The sequence below is a fragment of the Pyxicephalus adspersus genome, chromosome 4 (assembly GCF_032062135.1).
Source record: "Pyxicephalus adspersus chromosome 4, UCB_Pads_2.0, whole genome shotgun sequence".
Lineage (NCBI taxonomy): Eukaryota > Metazoa > Chordata > Amphibia > Anura > Pyxicephalidae > Pyxicephalus > Pyxicephalus adspersus.
This window is the reverse complement of record NC_092861.1, coordinates 131,429,160-131,457,015: the sequence shown is the minus strand read 5'-3', so window position 1 is coordinate 131,457,015 and position 27,856 is coordinate 131,429,160. Positions and strand designations below refer to the sequence as shown.

The window sequence follows — 27,856 nt, the reverse complement described above, 5'->3', positions numbered from 1 at the left end:
AATGTGTAAGTTAAGGTTTATAGGCTTAAAAAAGTTCATATCTAAATGAATAGAGTACCATGTCCAGATAGTAGTAATTATTAATTTATACTCTGATTTAAGGTTATTAGAGGAGCACCCCAGGGTTCGGTGGTGAGACCATTACTGTTTAACTTATTTAAACGTGATATAGAGTTTGAAATAAAAGTACCATTCCTGTGTTTGTAGATGACACCAGGCTATGGTCCCTACAAGATGTTTCTACAAGCAGAGTGCATTGTTTGATTGGACAACTAAGTGATGAATGAGGTTTATGGCTGATAAATGTATAGATATGCCTTTAGGAATAATACCACACATGCAGCATATATTCTAGGGGGAATACAACAAAAGGAGTAAATAATGAAGATGGATGGGCATTCTGGTTGATCGTGGACTTAACACAGGCATGCAATGCCAAGCTGTGGTTTCTAATGTCAAATATTTTGTATTTTGAGAGGTGTAAAAGCCAAAGATAGAGATCCTGCCCAGTAAAAAACATTATTCATACCTCATCTGGAATATACAATCTAGTTTTGGGTACCAATTCACAAAAAGAACATTTGAAATTGGAGTGTAGAGAAAAGCAACTAAACTAATAAGAGGCATGGAGGAGCTCAGTTATGAAGACAGATGATGAAAGAGGTGATGGAAGATGAAAGAGGTGATTGGGGGGTATAATCTCCATGTATAAAAAAATGACTAATCTGTGGTCTTTGTGCAACCTTTCTATGTAACTTTGTGACATTGTAACTTTTTCCAACTTTATCCAAAATGATGAAAAAAAAATAATAGATACATTTTGGTGCATTGGTTAACAATCCATAATAACTGGCTTCCTCCCAAATTAACTTTAGATTGTAGTAATGACAAATAACTCTGGTAAGGGCATTAGACTGTGAGACCCTTTGAGGGACAGCTAGGACATGGCTAGCCTATTGTTGCATGATATGTTACTGCTATATAAATACTACACTAAGTTCTGCACTGTACATTGCATGTGCCATGTGGAGTTTGGCTCGGTGTGCAGCAGGGCATGTGAGTTACATTATCAGTGGTCATCCAATGAACAAAGAGGATCACCCTCTTCATGAATGGCACCTTTCCGAGGATCCGGTGATGGCAAATCCTGGACCTGTTGTTGCTGTAGGGCCTCTGCACACAGGTAATATGTACCATAGTCACATACTTGCTTATAATGGCAGAAGCCCACCACCCTCCAATAAATTTAGTTTCCTATTAAAGAACGTAGGTAAGAAGATTTAAGATGCCCATAAGCACTGGATTACAGTTTGAAATGGCAATTCAGTACATATGATATAAAAAAGGAGTTAATCATTTTAGCTCAATAATTTTAATTAATTTTTCCTTTAACTATTCAACCATATAAAAACCAAATCCCCATTAATTTTCAATACTCTTTCATGTGAGGAATTTCAAGTAGGAATTTCCATTCTGAATACCTGTAATAGAGTAGAAAACCCTTTTATATAATTTAAAACATTTTTGAGGAAGGGAGTATACTTTTTTTAAAATCTCAGGCATGCAGAAGGAAGGAGCTGGAGTAAATAAAATGCTGATCTCACACATGCGCAGTGAGATCGGCACTCTTTTTTTCCCATCTACGTCACCCGATCGCACACCTGAGCAGTGCGAGATCGGGTGAAGAAGTCCAAAGAAGGGGAAAAAAGATGGCGGCGCCCTGTGCTTCCTCTGTGCGGGGACAAAGGAGGATACCAGGATGATGTGGTACCTGATCCAGGAAATATCCGGAGGGATCAACGCATCTGCAAAGGTGAAGGTGAGCAAGTTTTTTTTTCAGTTCACGTCTGCTTTATTAGATCAGCTTAAATGTCTGTAGGGTCATGTTTCATGACCTGAGGATTGTTGGGTAACAGAAGGGATGGATAAGACCTAATACCAGGCCTGGTTATTGCTGTTTTCTGCAGCATTGAACATAGTTCACTGTTCTTCTTTACATCACCAAACAGAAGCTTGCTAAGCCTTGTGTGTAGGAAGGAAAGCGGCCCAGGAAACATGCTTTAAGCTTTATAGAACAATAATAAAGTTTATCATATCACACCAGAATAGGTTTCATTGTGGACTTATTTTACTTTAAATAAAAGGAAATAGTTGAGTGAAGAGGGAATTCACAGGACAAAATGAACTGACATGAAGATGAAAGAGGATTGCTTAGAAAAGATAATTCAATGAAAGGACGAATGGAAGTTTGGAAGTGGGATTTACTGGTAACATTAGAGGCTGCTGTGTACATTGGTATGCTGTCCTCATAACTCATTTTTCTTGAATTATATTGGATTCTGTAATGCTTCAGTTGTTTTTGAAACAGATTTCCATTTGAATTCTTGTTGTAAAAACATCATGAGATTTAGAATGGTCTGCTTGGAGTTTGGGTAAACAGCATCTTGCAAGCAGAAGCATATGTTAATATTATATTTTGATCAGCAATAGACTGCATTTTTAAAGCTGGGTTAATAAAATCTGGAAAATCATATTAATATATCATATCTGGAAAAACAATTTAAAGAGACATGGTCAGAGCACTTTTTATGTTTTTGATGAACTATTATTTCAGGCTCACTCATCTTATATATATATATATATATATATATATATATATATCTCAAAATTCCTATACTTTTGTTGGCTATCATTGGAAACAATTACAAAAGGTACGCAGTAAGTTAAAGCAGAGCTAAACCCACCATACTCACCTGTCACTGATGCATTGCAAGGCATCGCAATCTTATTCCTTCTTCTCTTCCCGGAGATCATTGACAATACTGACTGACTGGGCTGGGCTGATGTAACTCCTACCATTTATTTCTTGCATGTGCAATAAAAGCCAGGATTGCTGGGTATCTTTGCCAACAAACGCTGAGCTGTGCATGAAATTTGACAGCTGAGCGACAATCAGGCAGGTAAGAACGGTTGTTGCAGAAAGTACATTGCCTGTCCCTTTCTGCAATAAACACCTGTCTGATCGCATATTTTTCAAAATGGGAAAGTGGTTTACATGTACACATTGCAATAAATCACAATCCTTTATCATATAATCTCCTCCATATAGCATATATTGCTGATTAATAACAAGGTGCATTTATGATAGCTGTTCTAGAATGGGTTTCTTCCAAGGCTGAAAATTGCATGGGCACCAGTTTCAAGATGGAGCACACTTATGTAGGGTAGGTATGCTTCTCTTTTAACATTGTTATAGTCAGACAGGGTCCCTCTCACTGCAATATGTACAAATATGTTTGTGTTATAGGTACATTTAGGTGCACTCAGGTGGAAAATCTGACTGGAGGTAACTAGGGAACTTCCTGAAGTTGATTTCACACCTGACGCACATGGTTGCAAATGAGGTCAATCCAGGTCAAATACTGATCCATGGAATGTAATTGCTGTTTAGCCTTAGGGAAGAACTCACACTTGTCTCCGTATTATGGCATAAATGTTTCCTTTTAAGTCAATAGAAATTGATATTAATATATGTTTTTTTGTGTGTTGACATACAATGTATTGCCATCTGCACCACCACACATGAACACCATGACATTTGTTTCCTCTAATCTCAATAGAAACGTGTGTTCCTTAAATGGAGAGAGGAGAGGTATTGCAGCCTAAAAATTATGGATAGCAAGGAGAACATTTCTAATTTCACACAAAGCTGATCAAGGCCAGAAGGGAGCGACCCCACAATGTACATGAAATGAGCGTCATTGTCAAATTCAAGCAATATATTGAACATTTTCACAAGACTCATATTGACTTAACATTCTGCTGCTGGGATAATTAGAGAATTGGAATATTCTCTTCACTCTAATCGGATTACTTTCTGTTGGGGCTTTTATTTCTTTATTGTGTCACTTGTCACAGCCACTATATATCAACATTGTGAAAAAATAAATAAACAGAAAAAAACTTAAATTTATGTTACACAGTTTGAACACTTGTAAAAACGTGACTGTCATTTCATTATTGTGTCACTGTCACAGCCACTTTGTATTACGGTTGTGAAAAGAAAAAGTATAGAACGTAAAATGTATATATGTGTAGTTATACAGCATAAAGTTCTAAAAGAGGCCTTCTGCTTTTATTAATGTTACTTTCATGTCACTGTTGTGAGAAAAGTAAAAAAAATATTAAAGTACAGGACACAAGTAAAGTGTGTATATTTGTACGCAGTTTGATCCTTAAGCTTACTACACTCATCAGAAAATTGTTGCCAAAGATTAACAGTCACACTCGTTTCAGGAAAAATCTGACCTGTGCTCTGTCCCCCCCCGATGTCGTTCATCAATCCACCACAGCAGTTGATGAACAGGTGAATGGGAAATACTGCTGTGCATTTCAATGGAGGAGAGCACAGTGGGATGCTGCTAGCCCATCCTTTCTCCTTCCTTCTCCATAGAACAGAGCAGTTCTGTGTGTGCAGCACTTGTTCATTCATCTGTCACTAGTTACAGCTACGAAAGGCCATTTCCAACAACAATTCTCCGACATCCATTGGACCTCCCATGCTGCTAATGTTACCCAAACAGCACTAGACCCCAACTAAGGCAAGTTAATGTCAGCTCCGTGGCATAAACAGCAGCACAAAAAGTCTCCTGGTCTCTGGTTATGTGGAGAAAACCTTTCTGTAGACATATATGTTGGTTGTCAGGAAGTTTCTACTCCATTTCCAAGTATATCTGAACATATTTCCTACCCAAATCCCTTCTGCACCCACCAGCATTGCCTTATACATGGCATTGCCAGAGCTGGGGGAAGAAAATTCTGTATTGTTAGTTGACTGAAATCAAAGGATCCTTAAACATACCCAGTTACATAACTTATTGTCTGTGAAATAAACTGGTTTTGAAAAAAAAAAACAGTCATCTTGTCTTGACAAAGTGATGGCGTTATTGCAAAGCCCCCCCCCCCCCCCCGCCATAATATACCCACCTTGGCTGTGTTTACTGACCACTTTTTCCTTTGTACAAAACTGCAAATGTTTTTAGCACGGGCTACAAAGGAAGAAGTGGTAAGGGTGGTATAGGAAAGTCAGGTGAGGGAGACACTTTGCAAGAGACACTGCCACTTCATCCTGAATGGGCACAAACTTTTTCCAGTTAGTGTCAAATTGACAGGTTATCCTAAAACCTCACCCAAAACTTATTGCTGTTTCAGCTCCTTTTAGTTCTTTTGTTGGACCATAAGTCTAAAAATCCTCCAGCCCAGCCCTCCCAGCGACAATTCTTTCAAAATGCACTTTGAAATGTCAAATTGCGATTTCCATGAAAAGTCTTTGTGACGTGTTGACAATTCAGGAACATAAATGATTTGAAAGAACTGGCCCTCCTTCAGATCCATGTCCCTCTATCATGCTTAGCTGACCCTCTCAATATATAATGGGCTTCAAAATTTTGAGAACCTTTTTCTTCTTCCTAGCAGTCTTCTTGGTGGGGCCCCAGCCATGCCAAGCCAGGGAACCAGAGGGCCAGCAGGCCCTGCACTATGACACTGTATTCCAAGGGAACCCTGAACCTCCTATTCTCTGAGTATTATCTGTTTTAAAACTCTTTTGCAATTGGGTGCTAAACTTGCCCATTGGTCGAAATTCCAGTTGGCATCCCTGGAAAAACCCATCTGTTAAATGATAGGCTTCTATTTCACTAGAATTGGACGTCTTCCTGGCAACAAGAGCCAGCTAACCATCACTCCCAGGGAGATGTAGGTTCTAGATCCTCCATAAATAGACCTAATACCAAAAAGGTAGATTAGATCATTGGTCCCCAACCTTTTGGACGTCATGGACCACTAAATTTACTGATACTGGACAGCGCGGGGAGCCGTGTGTCACTTAAAGGGGAAGAAACTTCCCCCAGAGTAACGTCATGATGCCAGAACCCACCCACCCACTCTCCCATCACAGGTCAGGGCCGGCCCACTGCCCTGGGCCTGCGATGCATAGGAGAAACGTGGTCCCCAGCTCTGGCCGCCAAAATTGTCCACCAAAATTTTCCCAGGGGCAACCAGTGGTTCAAGGACCACAGGTTGGGGTCCGCTGGATTAGATTTTAAGCTCTTCGGGGCAAGGTCCTCTCCTCCTCCTAGGTCACTGTCTATATCTGTCTGTCACTTGCAATCCCTATTTAATGAACAGCTCTGTGTAATATGTTGGTGGTGCATAAATCCTCTTTAATATTTCTAGAGCTGCCCCAACTCTCTGGAATGGTCTTCCTCGTCTTATCCGGTTTGCTCCTACTTTCTGCTCATTTAAAAGAGCACTCAAAACCCATCTTTTCAAACTTGCCTACCCGGCTTCTTCTGTCTCTTAAAACCATCACTACACCACTACATATCCCCCCTCGTATTGTGTGAGACTTCCTCCAGCTCCTAGATTGTAAACTCTTCGGGGCAGGGTTCTCTCCTCCTGTGTCACTGTCTGTATTAGTCTGTCATTTGCTACCCCTACTTAATGTAATGATAATACTTAATGTCATAAAAACTGGATGTGATAGCAAAAACATTGGGACCATTTCTGGATTCACCTCCCAAAAATGAGTAAAAAAAACAAGTGTAAGGTCTAACTCAGGGGTGTCAAACTCAAATACACAGTGGAACAAGATGAAAAACTTAGACAAAGTCACGGGCCAACCTTGAAATTTATTGAAGAAATAAAGGAAGTTTTTCTTCTCATTGGATATAAACCCTTTTCATATGGAAACAAAGAGGTTTTGCTTCACATTCAATCTGGAACAAGCTTATAATAGAAAAAGAGGCTTAAGTTTTTTTTTCCCTATCTTTCTCTATTTGTAGTCTTCTGAGTTAAATGTCAATGGTAACCTTTTTGCACTTTTAACAATAATAATTGTTCAAGTCCATGCCTTGGAGAAACCATTCAAGTCCATTCCTTGTAGCAAGGAAAAGTACAGCTGGGGGTGAGTGCCAGACGTGACCAATGTGGAGCTAAATCTTATGAGTGTAACTTCCTCTTCATTAAAATAGCGCCGCCACTACAATTCTATAAAATAGTCCAATGCGGGGCCACGCATAGGCAGAGAGCTGGTCTATAGACGCGAGTGATGCCGGGAATTGTAGTAACGGTGCTATTTCAATGCAGCTGCAGTTCATATTTAGGATTCCATTGAGGGCCCAAAAAAAGGACGTTGGGGGCCGATTTGGCTTTGACACCCCTGATCTAACTCAATAAAAAATGTGTCCCCAGTGTAATTCACCAAGATGAATGTCTCTCGATGTAGTACCGCTTATTGTCCTGTAGATGGTGCTATTTCGCAAGTCCTGGCAGCCTAATTATAAAGTTGGCTTGCTGTGATTGCAGGGAAGGACAAGGCGTATGCATATGTATGTGTATGCTTCTCTCTTGTGTGTATGCCAAAGGGAAGGAGGGGGTGAAGTGCTGAATGGTTCTATGTGGAGGAGGAGGCAGCTGGAGGAGTAGGCTGTGAACACGGGTATCTCCACAGCTCAGGCTGTCAGCTGCGCTTCCATTCTTTGCTATTGCTGTGCATGCTGACATACTGCCTGATCTGTCACTGGCCTGGCAGGATCTCCTATCTCCGTGTGGAAGCATAAATGTGTGGACATGGCTGGGGCTCAGCCTGGGGTTCATGCTCTGCAGCTCAAACGTGTCTGCGTCTCTGACACCTTGAAGAAGGGATCCAAGTGTATCAAATGGGATGATGTAAGTAGCCATGGCATTCCTTGCATGGGGATCACACAGCATTGTGGGTGACAGATCAATGCTGGGCATGGCAACATGTGCCCAGAGCTTGCACTGCAATGTCCTGCAAGCCCTGCCAGACTTATAAAGGGATCGATCAGGGCTAATGAATGGGTTGTTTCTCTGACCATATCATGCCATTGATTAAAAAAAAAAGTCACTGGTCAAGAAAGGGTACCTGCTTGCTTCTGCAAAGGGTTAATATTTAGGAAGACTCCAGGATATAAATATGGGAATGTAAGATTTCTGCACAAGTAGCTAAGGATGAAGGAAACGTCTGCTTCCTTCTTTATACAAGTAAAAGGGGGACCTGGAGCCAAAAACAGAAGGAAGGTCATCATTGGAGGTGTAGTCACCTTCCCCTAGAGAATTAAAGAATGTCAGGCTGGACAATGACAGCTGTCACCTCGGAGACTTAATGATTAGCTACAAAGCATGCACTCATTACAATGGATTGCATGCCAAGCAAGGGCACACACATCTTGCACTTGGTCACTTGTGCATGTAGTTTCTGTACAGAACAAACAGGTGGTTGTTGGTACAATGTGATAACTGTGCTTGAACAGCTTGTGGGAAGTTACAACTTTAGTATCCTTTACACATTCCTTTATGTTTTATATCACACAGGTAATATAGAATTCTTTAATAGACAGTAAAGGACACATTAGGTTATGGATTAGTGGATTGCAAGTGCTGCATTTCCATTATTGCCATAGTATATATATATATGTATTATAGTATTTTATTATTTAGTATATATTATTGCCATGTGTATATATAATGTGCAGCAATTGTTACCCATTGCATGATTATATTGCATGGACCTGTTGTAAAATTATAAGATTATATAGTATAGCTGGTGACAAATGCAAATAGATTGCCCACAACTGTATGGTCCTTCAACAGGTTGCCAATGCCTATGTAGCTCCTCAACAAGTTGATTTTGCCTTTTACTTTGTTGGGTCATATAAAACATTGTAGTTAATAAAAAATTAAGTTATATTATTCAAGAATAAACCCAAAGCAGTAATGTCATTATATTTCATATTTTAAAACTGATCATTTTTTCTATATTTTTTTATATTGCATGATGATCTAAATGTGTTGGGTACCAGATTCAGGATAGGCATTGTTTTTTGTTTTTCAATACGTTAATGACATGCATTAGAAAACCTGCGTCATAGCTATCCATCACCTCTACATGTGCTAAGGTTGCAGAAGCCACCAGCTGGGCTTTGCAGTGTTTTACTTCCATGCGCATCCATGCTTGTATCATAGGAGAGTTCAGTGATGGTTGCATTACTCATCCCTCTGTACTAACCCCTGAAATCATTGCTGTCAGTTTGTAAATGTACAAGCAAGCGCTACATGGAGGAATCTGATCATATTGAATGAAATGCTTAGCCACTTTCATGACCTTTCCTATAGCTGATATTCACATCTGCAATTCATGCATGTCGGTGATCTCCAATAAACAGTCAACAGTTTATCTCCATTCGTCTTCACCTCATCACTGAAATATTGGAATTTGGAAGCAAAACTTTCCAACCAACAATGATGCTGCTTTCCTATTAATTCGATCACTTGCATTTCATACATGGGAAGATTATTACATATTTGCAGAAGATCTATCTTGCCAAAGACATTCTCAGCCTTGAGCGGATAACTTGATCTTGTGTAGCTAAGCTTTGTTTTTTATGGTTGACTTGCATTGGAAGTGCTTTATAATCACGAGGCTTTATTTATCTGTTTGCCTAATTGTGTAGCATAAATGGCATCCTTTGCCCTTTTTCTTTTGGGATGCTGGCGATCCTATTGAGATTGTTTTATGTTGTTGGCAAAGGAAAATCAAACGCACATCCAAAATACAACACAGTGTTATAACAGAGTTTTAAAACAAAGCTCATCTATACAATTCCTTATATTAGTTTTCCGATAACGCCATTTTTGACATTGTAGGTTGTAGCCGATGCTGACACCTTAACTGTGTTATCATCATAATGACAGCCATCCATAGGGATATCATTGTTCGCTATCACCATCATTTCTATCAAAGGATCATATCATGCAGAACTGATTATGCTAAATGATCACTAAGAAATATTACCAATGTTTGTTTTTTCATATGAAATGGGCAATACATTGGACAGCTTAGTGGTATTTGACAAATCCATTTTTTCTTTTTGTTATGTCAAAAGATCATTTTCTAGCAGAAAGAATCTAATCTGTATGATCGGTAATTTGTAAAATAATCATTACACTACAAATCTGCACAATTCACTCAAAAGAATTTCTTTGTGATGTTTTCAGGGTCATTTTATTACTTTTCTTTCAAACTACCCTTCTTTACCTACGCTGATATAATGGAGCCACAACAAAAGTGAGTTTTCTATGTAATCTGGCCAGATGCAATCTGCTACCCCCCAGTTTTACAAGCAACCTAGCCTGGGCTGTAAACAACCCTTATTTTGAACTTGTGATAATTGTCTAATTGTTGCTGACCTAAAGCAAGTACCTCGGACAGTAGAAACCATCCATTAACTTGCAGAGACCTTTTCCAACCTGTTGGACAATCTCATTGCAAGCAGTCATGTTACTACAGTGAGTCATGTAATTCTATCACCCTAGGGGAGAATGAGAAATCTACTCGTCTGTCGTAAGACCAGTGACATTAGAACGCTGTACAAGCAGTGCTGTTCATATTTTTGGAGAAGGAAGGATAAGCAGTAGGCACTCCACTCCACCCAGCCCTTTACGAATTTACATCGGTCATTCCCGATTTTGTCAATTAGTAACTATCCATTGCAGATCGTTATATGACGTTGGGAAACCACTGTACATGTGTTAGATTTTCACCCAAAGGGAACATTCTCAGGAAAACATTTCTAGCTTTTGAATGTAGCTTTAGTAAGAGAGATTTGTCCCCACATATGTCCAACCTATGCAATCAGCACTTAACTTTGTAAAGATGTACAGTGGTACCTTGGTATAAGTCCTTAATCTGTTCCAGATCCTTGGATTTATACCAAACAGGACTTATTCTAAACAAATTTTTCCCATAAGAAATACAAGGAAAATGATGAATCCATTCCGATGAAAAAAAAATCTGATTGTTATTGACAAGTTATACATTGATGGGGTTGTATAGAATAATTTAAACACTGCCTAATACTAAAATACATAAATACAAAAGCAATTAGATGAAATAAATGAAAATGTAACCTCACTTTACCTTGCTGAGAAGAGTTGAGTGCCTACTAGGATGGTGCTGAGAAGGGAGGAGGAGGAGATGTTATGTAAGTCACAGAGAGTTATAGCGCGGATTATTCACTGAATGGTGGCAACTGGCGTACTGACGCCATGGGCAGTCGTGGCTTTGTCTCGAGAGAGGTAAATAAGGGGAGCGCGAGGTGTTATGACTCAATTTGACCCATACAAGTTCTAGCACAAAGGTTGTATACCAAGCAAGATTTTTCGTGTCCAAACAGGACTTATACCAAGTTGGACTTATTCCAAAGCATACTTATACCGAGGTACCACTGTATGCTCCATCCCTCAAAGGATAGATTTAGGATGACAAATGCCTGAGTTATTATCTTCCAAGATCCACATTCCTACTGCTATTGGGGAACAATGAGGAGGAGGTATTCATTAATAAATGGGTTCTAGTAAGCAGTTGCTGTGGGACTTTGGTTCTCTTTCTACATGTAGCAATGGATCATGGGCTGTTCTTCAGCACACTTTTAACAAATGTGGTTGAAACCATTAAAGTTTATAGAAGAGGTCCAGCAGCAGACTCCCCTAAGACGCTGCATGATGCTTCTTAATAAATACACCAGAACAGCAATTTAATTTCAATAATAACCTCCTTGGGGAGGTTGACTACTGATTGCCAGCAGTAAATCATACTACCGGTAGTACCATTATAAAAAAAAGTCTGAACATAATCAGTATAAATTATATTAAAAATACAACAAAAAGTCACCAGCACTCCAAAATGCAAAATGTGTGCTTTATTATAAATTTATAAAATGTTTTGGGGCCGTGCAGGATCCCTGTGCAGGCTTTTCAACATGTTGTGACAGTAGGCCTGATATAATAACGCTCTCCAAGGCTGGAGAGGATACACTTTCATCAATGTGTTCATAATGAAGACGAAATCCTCTATCTTAGAAGGCTAGTGACTTCTTCTATACTTGTCATTTCAAGCACCCTTCCTCTATTACAAGGTCTGTTTGCAGTCCTATCACTGTCATTCATATTACAAATAAGTCATTGATTAAATAATCTTTGCATGCCATTTTATTCTAAAATCTAGCCATTGTCTTTTATTGTTCCCCATTCCACTGAAACAGTTAAGAGTTTTTATTTCTTATCCATTTGTATCATAGTTTATACAAAATTACTGCAAAAGCCAAGATGATAGCACAATAGATTTTATGTTTATTTCCATTCGCCCACATTCAGACTCCTAAAAAATGATACTTGAATTGAAGTAATTGTAGCAGCAGGATCTATTAAAGTTTACCTATAACATGTGCCGTATAAAACATGTGTAATACAAATATTTCCTAGTTCCAAGTTCACACTGACTAGTTGACTTTTCCGTGTGTGTTCTCTGGAAGACGGACGGCTTTAACAATACAAAGTCATGTGACCGGTGCTATGTGCTCAGCACTGAGAATTTATGTATAAAGCAAATACAATACTGAACGTAAGCAAATACAGAGAAGGGATAAATGAACCTTATTCCTCTGCTCACATTATGTCATTCCAAAACACAGCTGCTTCTTATATATACACTGATCCTCTACAATTTTATATCATGTTTCTTTTTGGATTTATGACTTGTTGACCCTGTCACCAGGGCATACAATTTAAACTACCTGTAAAAGAAGACAGTTTATACTTCCCCTTCTAAAAATTTAGATAGACTTTCCCATGCTGGGTGCTGTGGTTCTTCCCACCAATTCATGACATCACATTGGAACAGCGGTAATAAGCTGGCCATTGGAGTAACGCAACACTCAATGGGGGATCGGACATGCATGCCCGGAATCTTACAAGATAGCACTGGTTTAACAAGCTGTCCTATTTTGTCCTTTAAATTATGTTGATATCCCACAATGATTTTGAAATGTCAGTTTTGCTTTGAGGGCCCATTTACACCTATGCATGCTTGTTGCACACACCTGGAAATTCACCTACATAGGTGTTAACTGGCTGTAGACCAGAGATGTGAACCAGGCACATAAGAATGAATAGGATTTATTTTTCATGTTTTTCATGCGGAAAACAACTAATGTTTTTTTAAGGTAGGGAAACCAATGCAGTGTTCTCCCGGGCTCTTTTATCTGGGTGCACCACCCAGCACTTTTCAGTAACCCCCAGGCTGTTTTTGGGTGGTTACTGATAAGTTAGGACACAATAACACAATACCCGCCTACAATTTCTTCCCACCCAGCTTAAAAAAATTGAACACTGCAACGTGTGAATGGGCCCTTCCAAAAATAATAACCATCCTGGTTGATTATGGCCTAATATGTAATGGATTCCGCCTTATATGACAAGTAGGTGTAGATCTTCATATACATACCAGTGAACCCTTCACATGTCTCCACGCAGTGTCCTAGGAGGTATCAGGGCCTGGGGTCCATAGGCTTGTGTCATTGGCATCAGTTTAGTCTGAGATCATTATGAGATCATTCAACATTTATCCGCCTATAGCTGACCTCCCTTTGAACTTTGGCCCTGATTTATTAAAGCTCTCCAAGGCTGGAGAAAATACACTTTTATGAGTGAAGCTGGGAGATCCAGCTAACCTAGCATGTGGCATGGATTTCTTCAGTCATTTGCTATTTGCTAGCCAAATGTTTAGAATCCTGAACCTGATCCATTCCAGGTTTGCTGGATCAGCCAGCTTCACTGATGAAAGTGTATTCTCTCCAGCCTTGGAGAGCTTTAATAAATCAGGCCCCTTTGTCTTTTCATTTCAATAGACTTGGACTTCATGGGAAAAAAATAGGGAGATTGGTAATTATACACAGTGCGAAGAGAAAACTAGGGCCTGGTTTATATGGCCTTGCTTGCAGGGGTGAAGGAAGGGCCTGTCCGTTTTATCTATTATAGTCTTGCAGAAAACTGCAGGAGGGAGGAGGATGCAAGACCAGTCCCCTGCACAAAGAGAGAGAACAGCTGTGACTGGTCTTTATTACAGAAGGTTCCTACACACAGGCTAAGTGAGGGATGTTTTTTTTTTTTTTTTTTTTAGGACAGATTTTTACCTGAACAAAATTGGAGGAAATACACAATAATCCCCAAGATTCAATAAAAATGCATGTCTCACAATAAAAAGTGTTAAAAAAATGCATGTCTCCTGTATGTAGACAACATTTGTTTAGCCTGGAGTTCAGCCTTAATCTCCTTATGAAGGAGGCAAAACAGAGTCCCAAGACCATGCGCCTATTATTATTATTAATCAATATTATATAGCGCCAACATATTATGCAGCGCTGTACAAAATACAAACTATGAAACAGGAATAGAGCACCCTGCTCAGAAGATCTCACAATCTAAGAGCACAGTCATGGATTTATAATATCATCATGGCTGTATGCAGAGCAGATCATGGCATGGGCAGGATTTCAGGAATGTTCTATGAAGTGGACATGCGCAAGTGAAGTCACATGGGAAATTATTTAAGATAACTACAGAAGGGGAATGTTTAGACTGCATTATGTGTGTGTTGAATATAACTGTTTTTGTTTTTTGGGCAAATTTTTTTGCTGATTTCCCTATTATATTTTATTTATTGCAAAGAAAGTGAGTAGCACCTTGAACTGGCTTTGGTCAGCAATATTACGTAGTGTTCTATAACATTATATTCTATGCAGGGTCTGATGTAAGTGTATGCTGGAAGTGTGGAACATTTCTCTACATAACTTGGCTAAGTCATGCTGTACATAACTGCCAACATTTCAATACAATTCTCTGACACTTTGCTTCTGGCAGGTGCATTTCTGCATGTCATCCTTGGCTCACTCACCACTCACATACAGCAATACAGATTCCAACATACGGTGACCACTACTGCCGCAGCTACTGCGGTGTAAGGATAGGGACTACTAATACTGCAGAAGCAAGGTTATAAAACCAGTACATTAATTAATAGCCTATTGATCCAGGTTCAATAGCTAATAAATTGGAAGGGTTGTAGTAAGAGAGATCATAATCAGCTTTTAGTTAGAATAACCTGTTTCTTATTCTTCTTTCCAAAGTCATTTTCATGACCATATAGTGAAATGGTTAGGCGGGTGGAAAATATATATTTTTTTAATATTTTGCATTTAGACTTTCAGCATATGGCCAGCCAAAACTTTCTTTTTCTTTGAAGGAGTATAACCCCTGCCTGCTTTTACTGCAATCTAACATTTCACTCTGAGATGACATTTCTTTTATTGCCAATGTTTGTCCTCAGAAATTGACCTCAGAAAGTAACAACGTTGTGCTGATTTCAGTAAACATGAGTTATAAGAAGTTGCTTGCATGGGTACTACATATCTGCAGAACCTTGAATTGTGCTGAAATAAAGCAGGGTGACTGCTGAGCTGTGAGTGCAGTACAGTGATCATTAATATTAAACAGTATTTATATAGCGCCATCATATTACGCAGCGCTGTAAAAAGTCAATAGTCATGTCACTAACTGTCTCTCAAAGGAGCTCACAATCTAATGTCCCTACCATAGTCATATGTTGGTAATGTAGTCTAAGGCCAATTTTGAGGGGAAGCCAATTAACCTTACTGCATGTTTTTGGGATGTGGGAGGAAACCCACACAGACACAGGAAGAAACTGCAAACTCCATGCAGATAGCGTCTTTGCCGAGATTCAAACGTGGGACCTAGCACTGCAAAGGCAAGAGTGCTAACCACTGAGCCACCATGCTGCCCATTATCATATTTGTTATCCCTATGCTGACTTGTGCTCATCAACACTCAATAAATATTGCAGGGAGTTCCTTGAGCAATGAGCAATTTGATCCTCTCAGGTCAGTTTAACTGACACCAATGATCTTTTTGGCTGAATGATCAAAAGGGTGACATTCTTCCCAACGGCCAGCAATGTAAAAGGAATTCTTCCCCTTGACCCCCACACTAATATACTGTGAGCTGTGAATACAGTCGTTATAGAAGGGGTTCTAATCAAAGCCCAATGCCAGCTTCATAGTCTTAAGTATTTTTTACACTTTAATAAAGAAAACAAAACATGGTGGAGTCCATTGCAGGAAATCTATGCCCAGTGGTGGTCTCCATACTTTCGGATTGCATGGTGCCCAGCCTCAAAGAAATCAGCAAAAAGTCATGGCTGCAGAAACATATCAAGTATCATTTTAATTACTTCAGGTATTAAAATATTTAATAAGACAGTGAAATATGCTTCATATAGAAAATAATCCCTGCAGCTGTATTCAAAATAAAGAGAAGTAGGTTTGTGATTCCTGGTAGCCTGTTGTCAGTGATTGATGATGGGACATTTGGCAGACACTGACCTTGGGTTTGAACAACTTCAGTTTATTTTGTAGGAAGTTTACTGGTCAGTGGCCTTATCACAAATCATAGCGTGTTTTTCCTACCAAGATATGGACGCACCATGAATCGTGATTGAATAGTACAGTACAAAACTATCTAAAAATAAATATCATTATTAATTTAGTTGGAGCAAAACTCTCTGCATAAAAAAATGCATTCCTAAAGCTGGTATATCTAATTTTTGCAGATTAATAAAGTCGGGGATGTTTTATTGTTTGGTATTTACAGCAAAACAAGAATGTTTGCTCTTCTAAGTCTGTTGCAAAAATATTTAAAGTGGAAGTTTATTTAAAGGTCTTAGAGGTGATGAGACTCATAGGGCAGATACCGACCTGCGGCCCCTTGCCATCCTCTTGGCCCTTTGCACCACGGAGCTGAGTTTTAAAGATCCATTACCTGTAGAGTTGACAGCAGGAGGCAATGAATGGTACTGAAATGCTCACTGCTGCCCCCATTCGTTGTCTATTGGACTGCCACCCATAGGCATTACATGTAGTACCTCTGCTGAGGCACTGGTTCTCTGGTGTAAGGAGGCAGTAACCTCGCTACAACCCCATTCTCAGTCTGAACATAGCCTTAGACATATTTAGTCAAACTCTCCAAGACTGTAAATACAAATACACAGAGGGACGAGATTAAAAACTTAGACCAAGTCAGGGGCCAAACTTGAAATTTATTGAAAAAATTGAGGAAGTTTACTACTTCATCCATAACTAACAAAAACAAATCCCTCTTCACACACTTTAGGGTTGAAAAGACTAATTTCTATCTATCTTTGCAGGCTGTGTGTTGTCCATCACAAGTTTCCTCTCACATCACAGGTTTGTCTGACACTAAATATTACACTATGCAATCTACAATGGATTGAAACAAACACAATGTCCCTGGTAGTCAGGCACCATGTGATCATTGCCTAGGCTTTGTGACACATGATGGGTGTACAAAAATAATGTCTTTGTATTGCATGTATTGAAAATGATGATGTGAGGTAGTAACGCGGGCGGGCCGGTGGGCCAGATGTAGTTCATTTTCGGAATTCTTTGGGGGCCAAAAAAAAGGACATTGAGGGCCAGATTTGACCCCTGGGCCAGCGTTTAACACCCCTGCTCTAAAAGATACACTATCATGGATGAACCTGTGTGATTCAGCAAACCTGGAATTGATTTAATGAAACTCATTTGCTATTCATTGGCTCATGTTTACAATTCTGGACGGATTAATTACAGGTTTGCTGAATCACCAAGATTTACCCATGTCAGTCCATGTTCCCCAGTCTTGGAGAGCTTTAATAAATCAAGCTCATTGAATAGGAAGCAAATATGATTAAATCTGAACTCCAGGCAAACATCTGAATACATATATGAAATAAATAATAGGAATAACTGATTAATCAGTTCCTTTTCTATTTTCTATCAGCATTCTCCTTGCAACACAACCGATTGGCACCTCTTAGTTGTACAGGCACTACAAGTGGCACAATAATTTTTAGAACAAATTTAGACATTTAAACACATTTTAGAAATCTTTTATTTGGAGCTACATTCAATTGTGTCTCTTATGTCTGCCTAAAACTATCATTATATTAATTATCATTAAAATAAAAAAATGACATTCACTTCTGCAAGGCACTTGATCCCTCCTCAATTGGCTTCCATCCGTCCTGGCTTCTTTCTTTGTCCCGGAGGAACCATCGGGCACCACCATCTTCTTTATTCATCTTCTGGCTTCTGTCTACATCACCCAATTTCACACTGCACAGGCGGGAGATCGAGTAACATTTCCAACTGTAAATGTAAAAAGCAAAGTGCCTGATTCAAATCTTTGCTTCATATAAAAGAGTTATCTACCCTTTTACATAAAGTAAAAAATGTGGTGATAGGTCCACTTTAGGATAAGCCTTTTGGACAACCATCCCCCTAAAATTCCCCTAGCTCTTTTCTTGGTACTCATTTTTTAACACTAGGGAATTAAAAATAATTACAAGACTTACACTTTAAAAGTAAAATTGGGTAAGCCAGATATTGTGATGACATTCTCACTGCAGATATTGTGACCACATTGGTTACAGTAATATAATTGTGAATAGAGGTGACAGCTCACAGCAAGTCTCTGATGACTTTCTTCAATCACAAACACTGTATAACAAGGAAATTGGTGACAGGACCCCAGCTGATAGGTCTGATTGCAGTTACAGTCCGTAATACATCGGTTATATGTTTTTTTCTTTCTATCATTTATCAGTGATGTTTATAATGTTATTTTTAATGTTTTAATATATTTTTATTGCAAAAACCAATCATAGAATTTGGCTTCTATAAGCAGATAAGTACATGTATAAATTATAAAATAGTTAGAGCTACGACTGGTTTTTACACCTGCAGCTGTTAAGGGAATTCTTTTCTTAAGGACGTGTTTGGAGAATCAAAAGAAACCAAAGCACCCGGAGAAATCACAGGGAGAACTTTTTCTTTTTAGGGCCATTGGCTTTGACCCGGAGAGCTCCTGGAATTCACCACCAGTGTCCAGTTGTTGAATATAAAGGCAACACAGGTTATCCATACCCCTGCCCTGTCATTTCTGCACAGGTTCTCTAGCTTATCCATTTTATGTAGTCAATCACAGAATGGTAAGAGTATTAATCATATGAGCATAGCAAGCTTTTCTGGATATATCACAGCTCCAATGCCTTCTCAGAGAAACTTGGATCGGTTTCCTCATAAAAATAAAGCTTGCTCATACCGTGCTCTGCTTGTTCCTCCAAATGGGGTAAAGGTATAAAGTAAATTGACAATCTTTTAGTTGGAACCAGTTTGGCCAGTGTTGATCCTGATAATTGTTTCCCGGCTATTGCTGACCCACACAGAAGCTTTATGATCTCTCTTTGACGGGATGGTCTAGAGGTAACCCCGTAATAGAGACTTTGCAATGTAGAGGATAGAAGGCTATGTTAGAAGCTCCTGATCATTGCCTAAGGTTTCAGGGTTTCAAATATATTTTAAGGTTGCATGGTTACAAATAGATTCCAGTTATTGGTTTGGTTCCTAAGGAACTATAAGGAGTGTGGGTAGGGCATGGGCAAATTTCTGTGAGATGTTGAGATCTTTGTGATCATTTGTTACCTGAAAGCTAATATAAAGCTTCCAAATCTGACACAAAATTGCCATGGATATAGATAACCGAAGGATGGGTGGTGCAAGCCAAGCTGAGGACTGGCTGCCTAAGCTGGACAACAATAGCTGATAATACTATTAGAACATACCAGTACCTTCTGCACTGTGCCAACAAAGTTATTTCAGAACTAAACTTTTTTTTATGGAATTTCTGAAAAACATCTAGGGACAATTATACATACATACTTGAAATGTTTCTTTACTTTTGTTTTATCAGAAATTCATTATCTTGCTGAAAGCTCTTCTTTTACTTCTCTGATCTGTTAAATAAGGCGATCAAATCGGTAAATTGATGTAAATTTTCCCTTAAAGGAATCTCCATCATTAGCAGCAGTTGGGTGTGTATTAGAATAGTATGGTACTTTCACCATACCTTTATTTCTCATTTCCTTACAGCCAAAATCTAAAACCGTTGGATAGCTACCAAGGCAAGACATCACGTATTATTTTAGTGCATATCATTCTTTTTATTGGCACCACAAGCCAATCTTTCCAGCGCAATGCAAGGCAATGTAGAGCTGTCCCCTGCGCTTTAATAAGCACATGTGCTGCATTGAATGAAAATGCAAATACTAATTATGTCGATGTGCTTGTATTTTAACAAATACAGAGCATGACATTAGTGGTAATGGCTCCTTAAACAATCCTTGATAGAAAAACGCTCTGTGATATAAAGGGAGAGGGATCACAGTTCATCCTTAAAAAATCTAGGATTAGAATACCTTCTATAATTTAAATATACGTTTGTATGAGTTTATATAAATCTACTGTATGTTAGATAATGCTCTGCAATGAATACAATAGTAGTTTTATTTAGTTGGACACAATCCAGTTGTCATTACGTGCTCAATGTTTTATTTGTGAAATAACTTGATGTATTAAGGTGGAATCCCATTCCTAAGTGTGATTTCTTTGTAGGCTTTTATGGCTGCATTTAATTTGAGTCAAATTATGCTTTTTATATCTATAAGAGATGACATGTCAAATATAATCTTATTTACAGTTTCCTTGGAAACTGCAGAGCTTCAAAGCTTCAGTTCATATCTATTTAGCGGAGGTATGGATTTTTTTTCAAGTAAACGGCGTGTATCTAGTATTTATTCTATGGAGGAAGTTGATTGACTTTACAAGAAAGCATTGCATAAGCTCCTTGGTATTTACTGCTACAATCCAGTCCCAAACTGGTTTTACAAATGTATTTTTACCTACTTTCAACCTTAAGCCACAGAATAACCCATAGAATTGAAGCTGTTTCAGATTACAGTTTTCTTTTTTTTTCTTTGTGGTATTTCATTGTGAAATCCCTAAAAGTAGAACAGTAATTTCACATAAAAGTAGGGGACGGAGTACAGTTCTGACATATAATCTTATGTATAGAACCTGATAATTGTCTGCATATGTCACTTGATGCAGTTCAGATACTGAATGCACAACCAAAGTTAATAAGTAAGGAAAAGTCTCCCCAACAAGGCCAAAATTAACACCACAAATGAAGTTCCAATCCTACTTCACATTTAAGTACATTTAAACTCCAAATGGATGGTATTCAGTTTACTAAAGAACATCTCAAACAATTGCTGTGAATTTTTTAAACCTTTTACCATTTTTTTGCATCTTGGTGTTTTGCCTCTCAGCATCTCAGCTGTAATTGCTCAATAATGATGTTTTTCTGATTTTGACAACACCGGACCATGCTTGTTCAATGTTGTGGACACAACAACTTATATTAACCTTCTTCAGAGGTTCACCATCATCTGACAGGGTGACAAGATGAGAAGATAGTTCAACCCATTAACACTAGTTGTTTGAACATGAAATTGATTGATGGATTTGTAAGCATTAAATAAAAGAAAGGAGATTTAACACAAAATGGAAATTGCATTAACCTGGTAAAGCTTCTATAGGATTTTGGAGATTGGGTTTCGATCTCGTTTAAGATTAGAGACCATGTTGGATTGGATTTTCCTGTGAAAGTACTTATTGTAGAAGATATTTGGCAGTAGCTAGTTCTGACCAATCCCAAAAATCTAGTTGCATAGAATGCATCATTCATCTAGACCATGTTGGCTTCCAACCTTTAGGAGAGACAAACAGAAATACAATCCTTGACCTCAGCCTAATCCACCTGGCCTAGTTGAAAGCCCTACTTTGTGTCGACTAACACAGGAAGGGTCTTTTATTGGGGTTCATGAAAGGAACCCTTGTCTAAATTGGCCTTGGTGCTCTTATGAAAGCTTGGATCACCTCTCGTCCTTAGGCATTCTAATATGGTAGAATAATATCAATAGCCTCAACTTTTGATATCACAAATGACACCCATCATGATTGCTCGTTATTCTCGTTTATCTTTATCCTTCCCTTGGAACCAGTCGTATGCAAAATTAGACAACCCCTCATAAAGTTGTGGCATATGGCCTATACCCTTCCCCTGTACTTTCTTCCACATCCTCCAATCAGAACTGTGAGCCTATAGTTAACTATCCAACTATAGGATTATTCTACAACCCCGACCCAAATCAACCCAGCTTAGCTTTCCAGCCTTACTATGAAACCTCAAGGTAGACCTACTTGGGGAAAACATTTTTTCTGGTTTGGCAGATGCCACATAATAAAAATATATGCCTTGCCCAAACACAGTTTTTAAAATTTCTACAAACTAACTTTGTAGCTAGGATACTTTGTTACCTTCTAATCAGACCCCAATCCCAGGTAGTTTTTGGTCTCCCAACCCTGCTTAATACCACAGACTTCAACTCTCCTGCCTACTTGTCCAAACAGCCAACTATAGGAACTACACTCAGGGACTTCACAGCACAAGTATTTCTTATCAGATACCTTTTGCCATCTTCTTCTTTACTTCTGACCCCAGTAGTTGGACATCCCCATTTTGCCCCTGAAATAGGTAAAACCACCTTGGAAACCTGGCTTAGTGCCAGTAAACCCAGGGTTTCTCAGATTAAACTGGCCAGTAACTGACCCTCTCTTTTCCAGTTTCAAAATCCTCCCATTAAATGTCTGAAATACCTTTCAGCTGGGAAACTATCTCTATCATTTTTTACCGCTTTTACAGCTTTGAGCAGCAGAAGGTCCAGTAACAGGTACACTACTGCTATCTACAGGTAGTCCCCGGGTTACATACGAGATAGGAACGGTAGTTTTGTTCTTAAGTTGAATTTGTATGTAAGTGAGAACAGGTACATTATTTTAATAAATGCAATTAGGACAGATGTTTGTCTCAACATAATTTTAGGCAGCATGGTGTCAGTTATTGTATAAAATCCTCACTGTGACCTAATCACAAACAAAACAAAACATTTTTATGAAGCCTAGACATTCATTAACATCTGGAGCAAGCTGTGCTTGAATATGCAAAAAGAAAAAACTGCAGAGTTTGTCTTGGTCATTAAAGAGTTACAAGAGCTTGCAGAAGAGCTCAGTCACAACTATGTTTAGCAAAAGATTTCTTCTGCAAGTCATGCAAACCGCCCCCTCCAGCCTCCGTCCTGTACAGGAGGGAGCAGGGAAGCCCGTTCGTATTTATGAGTCGTCCATAACTCGGATTTCCTTAACCCGGGGACTAACTGTACTGCTTATCAACTTCTGATAAACAGACCAGATTCTTCACAATTTCTGTATCTTCTCAAATGTAAACCGGACCTAAACACATCCTTTACCCTGGATTAGTAATACTTTATCCTTTTCTTTTTTTCCCCTCCTATAGCTAGGTACACACGTGCAATAATTGTTGTTAGAAAACGAACGACTAACGATTATGCACGATTATTTTGAACTATCGTTTTGTGCACAATTCTGTACATGCTGTAACAATACGATCATTTAAATATAATCCACCAATAACGTACACACACTAGATACGATTGTTTGAATGATGCAGGAAGTGACATGTAAAGGAGAAAGTGTACTACAGAACCATCCACGATCACTGAACGACCGTACACACAATAGATTGCGTCATCGCCCAATCAGATCCACCGGGACGGTCGTTCATTTCCAGCGACAATCCTTGTTCACCTGCGTCGTTGCGCACTTTTTTTGTTAACGATTATCGGACGAACGGTTGTTAGTCCTTCGTTTCCAACAAATATTGCACGTGTGTTTGCAGCTTATCTCTCCTCCTTTTTTCTAGCACTGTGAACAAAAATGGGTTTTGGAGGCAAATATTCCCCATCATCCTCAAACTATGAACTATTCCTATTTAACAATCCAGCACCTTTCCTCCTCGCTCATATGTGGAGTGAGGTACTGCCTTCCTCTTAAATTGTACACCGTGACAGAATAAAACCTGACCCTGACCACAATTATACATCTGTTAAGAGTTAAACTGCCTCATCCTCAGTAATATAATAAATCTGTCTCATTTCTTGCAAAAATGTTGCAGTAGAATGGCCAAAAATTTTGGTGCAGGAGGTTGCAAAAACACTTTAAACCTTTCCTAGAGTCTTTGTGAGAGGTAGCATGGTTTACATATAACTGTGTCACTAATTTGCTTGATTAGTGTCTCCCTATGGTCTTTATATATAAAAATGAGAGGACAGGAAAAAAGTTGGTGAAGCTCTTGGCATCCATTCAAATGGTAGCTCCGATCTTATGTGCACTAGAAAATGACAAGTAAAGTTACATTTGTCTAAATATGCTGGCAAGATTTACTTGAAGTTCCTGGCAACAGGCTTTTCCTCTTTAAAATATTTAAAAAAAAAATTTTGCAGTTGAGAAGAAAAGTTACAGCCAGTTGGAGCGCCTGACAACTGTTTCATGGCCAGCAGATCCCGGCTGTGCTAGTCAACAGAGAAACTAACGAAAACATGATTGTAGTCTTCTAATAAAGACAGAAGTTTAATTTGCTTACTGTCTGGCCGGCTATCTAGAATCATCCAGGGTTGTTCAAGAAGTCTCATGTATGTGCCAAAGATAAGAAAAAGTAAAGTTCTACCGATCTACCCCCAGCAAAGAACGAACTAATGCAGGGAACAGTTTGTTTGATATATTTAAAAAGAACCTGTCATTTGAAGAATATAATGGATGTAAACCATTTAATTAGACATTTAATTTGCTAAAGCACTTTGTATGAAAAATCGTTTAACGAAATACTTGTTAAACCATTACACCATGTTTGTACACTCCTTTTGCTTCTCCTCAATGCTTTTAAATCTCTGCAGCCCCTTTCATCCACTTCCAGTCCTGGCAGTCATAGTTTATACACTGGTCTTGCAAATGGTTCCCTAGTCTGAGTAATGTCAGAAAAGATCTGTATTTTCCATTCTGTCCAGCCAACCATTGCCCAGACCACTTAGGCTCCCGAAGATCTGACAAACGTAGAAGCCATCCCTGTGCCTGGAGAAAGGAGACCTAAATGCAGAAGTGATTGTAAAAAAAAAATAGGTAAGAATGCATGCTGACAGCTTTATTAAAAACTCAATAAAATCCATCAAGTACTGGTCTGACATCTCCAGAAGGACTTCTGATTTGTTGCACTTAAAGTAAATGTACAGCCAATTGCTAAAGGCTCACAATACTTTAAGCTTTAACATGTTAATGTCATTTTCAATGTTATTTTAAAATGATACCTGGGGATTCTGCCATGAAAATCCATGTTCAGGTGCTTTCTTTTATAGCGTGGCAACATTCTTTCCTATTCTACCAGTTGTATTTCTGTGCCATCACACAAGCTTCCAATGAAGATATCAGGAGACTTTTTGACACATAATGGACGGGTATTGTCCACTGTTTGTCAATAATCAGCTCTAAGAAAGCCATGCCTGGGTTGGGTCTTCCAATACTTTTTTAATCGTAAATGTACTTTTAGGCACAGCACATGTGAGATGGACGTCATCTTGGTGCTCTTTGTTAGAAGATATACCTATGTCCTCTTCAATATTAGATTCAATGAAATTCTCAGTGTCTTATTCAGAGCGCCTGCAGGATGTTTTGCTGAGCACATGCAAGGCCACAATAATCGAGAGTTGTCTGGTGTAATTCATATGCTTTTAGAAACTCATTGCTTTTCAATTAATTTTCAAGGCCAGAAACTACTGCATGAAAAGCCTACGGGTTTTTTTAAAAAAGGTCCAAGGAAAGGTCAGAGGAGCGATGTCACATAGAGGCCAAGCAGTACTGCTGAGTGCTAGTAGTAATAATTCTGAATAGGAAAGCGAGTAGAGCAATCATTAGGGGTCTGGAGTGGCACTTAGGCTTCTTTTATATTTGTAATGCGACTTTTCAATTTTGAACCACATTGCTATCCGCCGCAGCCAAGTACAAACACATGCACAAAACAGTTCCCAACCACTCCTGTTCACTTTAATGGGAGCAGTTGGGACCACGGTTCAGCCTGCACCAGAACGATGCAGGTAACTGCAAGACTGAAATGGATCTTAACCTCACTATGCATAATATTTATAGAATTTGCTTTAAATTTGCCAAACAATGTACTATGAGGAATTACCTAACCTATCCAATCAAATTGGATCCATTCAGGCGGGCCCTTGCACTTTAATTGCTAGAGCTATAGATGGTACTGTCAGATTGTAGTGATTGTAGTTTGTAGTGACCTTTTAGGCTAAAGGCTTGATCTTACGAAAGATCCAGTGAACTATCTGTACATTCTTTTAATTGTTATTCAATAGCATTGTTCCAGCACTTTCTGTGGACTACAGGTTCTGTAGTCCCTACATACTTCCAGTTCTAAGTGAAAATACTGTACTTTTATAGATACAATGCAGTGAGTGTTGTCAACCCAGGACCCAGGATGTGTGAAAAAAAAAGGTTAAAAGGAAGTAAAGGTTCCTGCAAACTGTGAATAATATTAAAAAAGTGTATATTAGTTTACATATATACTCTCTGCTACTATAGAGCCAATAAAGTTTTCAATAACACCCACTGATCCACTCTAGACAATAGACTGGGACAAATGTCAGAGCTGGCTTCCCATATACAATGGATGAACGGTTCACTATCATCAGACCATTGACGTGTGTGTAATGTTTACCAGGTAAATGTACTTGTTACCCATCATCGGCTACAGAAAGTTTTAGGTTAAGTTGCAGTTTATCATTATCATGAACCATTCATCCATTTATGGTAAATCTGATGATGTCATGATGCACTAAACTTATCCACAGCATACTAAGGATCATATAGAGGTCAAGAAGACCTAAAAAAGAAAGTTGTGATGATTTGTCTTGGATTGTGGGTAGGGCAGTATGTGGAACGCCAACCCATGGATATGTTACTTGAAAGAAGCAGGATTTCAGTTGTTTGTGGTGTGTCTTACATCAATACATGATCGATTAGCTCAGTTAAGTCTATATAACTAATGGATTGATTATTTACCTCCTTCTACTCAATAAGTCTCAATACTCAATTCAGTTTTCATCCACTGTGTGTATGGGAAGCATTAAGCTTACCTGCCATTTAGCTACTGTGGGGTTGGGTTTTTTTTTGTTTTGTTTTTTTTCTCCTTTTTTTCATTTATTTAAGCCCGTAAAAATAATTTTTAAACTTCCCTAAATTTAACCAAATTTACATTTTCCTTGTTAACTGAAATAATCCTTTAATCCCTTTGGAGGCTGTATGACTCCTTTGTGCTATTCTTTGGTTGTTTGAAATTAATTGGAAGCAAAAAAATGTTTAAAACCCATTTCACAGCACCCACAGAGAAGTAACCATTTTTATTTATGAAGTGTGAGGACAGGAGGTTGACAATGAAGTTATTTTGCAAGACAATTGAATTCTCCTTTGGGATGGAAGCACTGCACACTTTAATACATAAATCACCTTCCTCTCTCAGAGTTTTCTAGTATTATATCACTTTAACCCACATCAAATTTAGGCTGTCATCACATGAGATCTGTGTCATAGCCATTTAATCATATCGTAAATCATAACCGGGGTAATCTGGCATTGATGTATGTTTGCTGAATGTGGAAATAGTAATACACGTTTAGTTAATGCAGGTTTATAGCGGTTCTGCTGAATTGAAGAGGAGGATAACTGTAGTTTATGAGGTTTATGCAACTTGCTGTTTTCAGATTATAAAAGCAGTCTTTCTCAACTACAGTTCAGTGGTTCAACAAGGTTCTTTGAGAAATCAGAAGTGGCAGATTGAGTTCTTGCCTACCCTAACCACAATTGGAAGGGAGCAGTTTTCCATTGATCACTAATGTAAGGTGCCATGTAATGTAAGGAAGTTCACTATTCACTGATGTAAGGTGCCAAAGTCTACTGATCACTGATGTAAGGTGCCAAAGTCTACTAATCACTGATGTAGGGTGCCATAGTCTACTGATCACTGATGTAAGGTGCCAAAGTCT

General features: G+C 38.7%; 1 protein-coding gene across 1 annotated transcript in view; it reads left to right on the top strand.

The window, feature by feature from the left end:
- Positions 1-7,480: 7,480 nt before the first annotated feature.
- PLCB1 (phospholipase C beta 1) overlaps positions 7,481-27,856 on the top strand; it is a gene marked incomplete in the record, with an annotated part of 348,446 nt that continues 328,070 nt past the window's right edge. Inside the window, 1 exon segment of the mRNA XM_072409642.1 lies at positions 7,481-7,728. Within this exon segment, the coding sequence (XP_072265743.1) occupies positions 7,630-7,728 (99 nt within the window).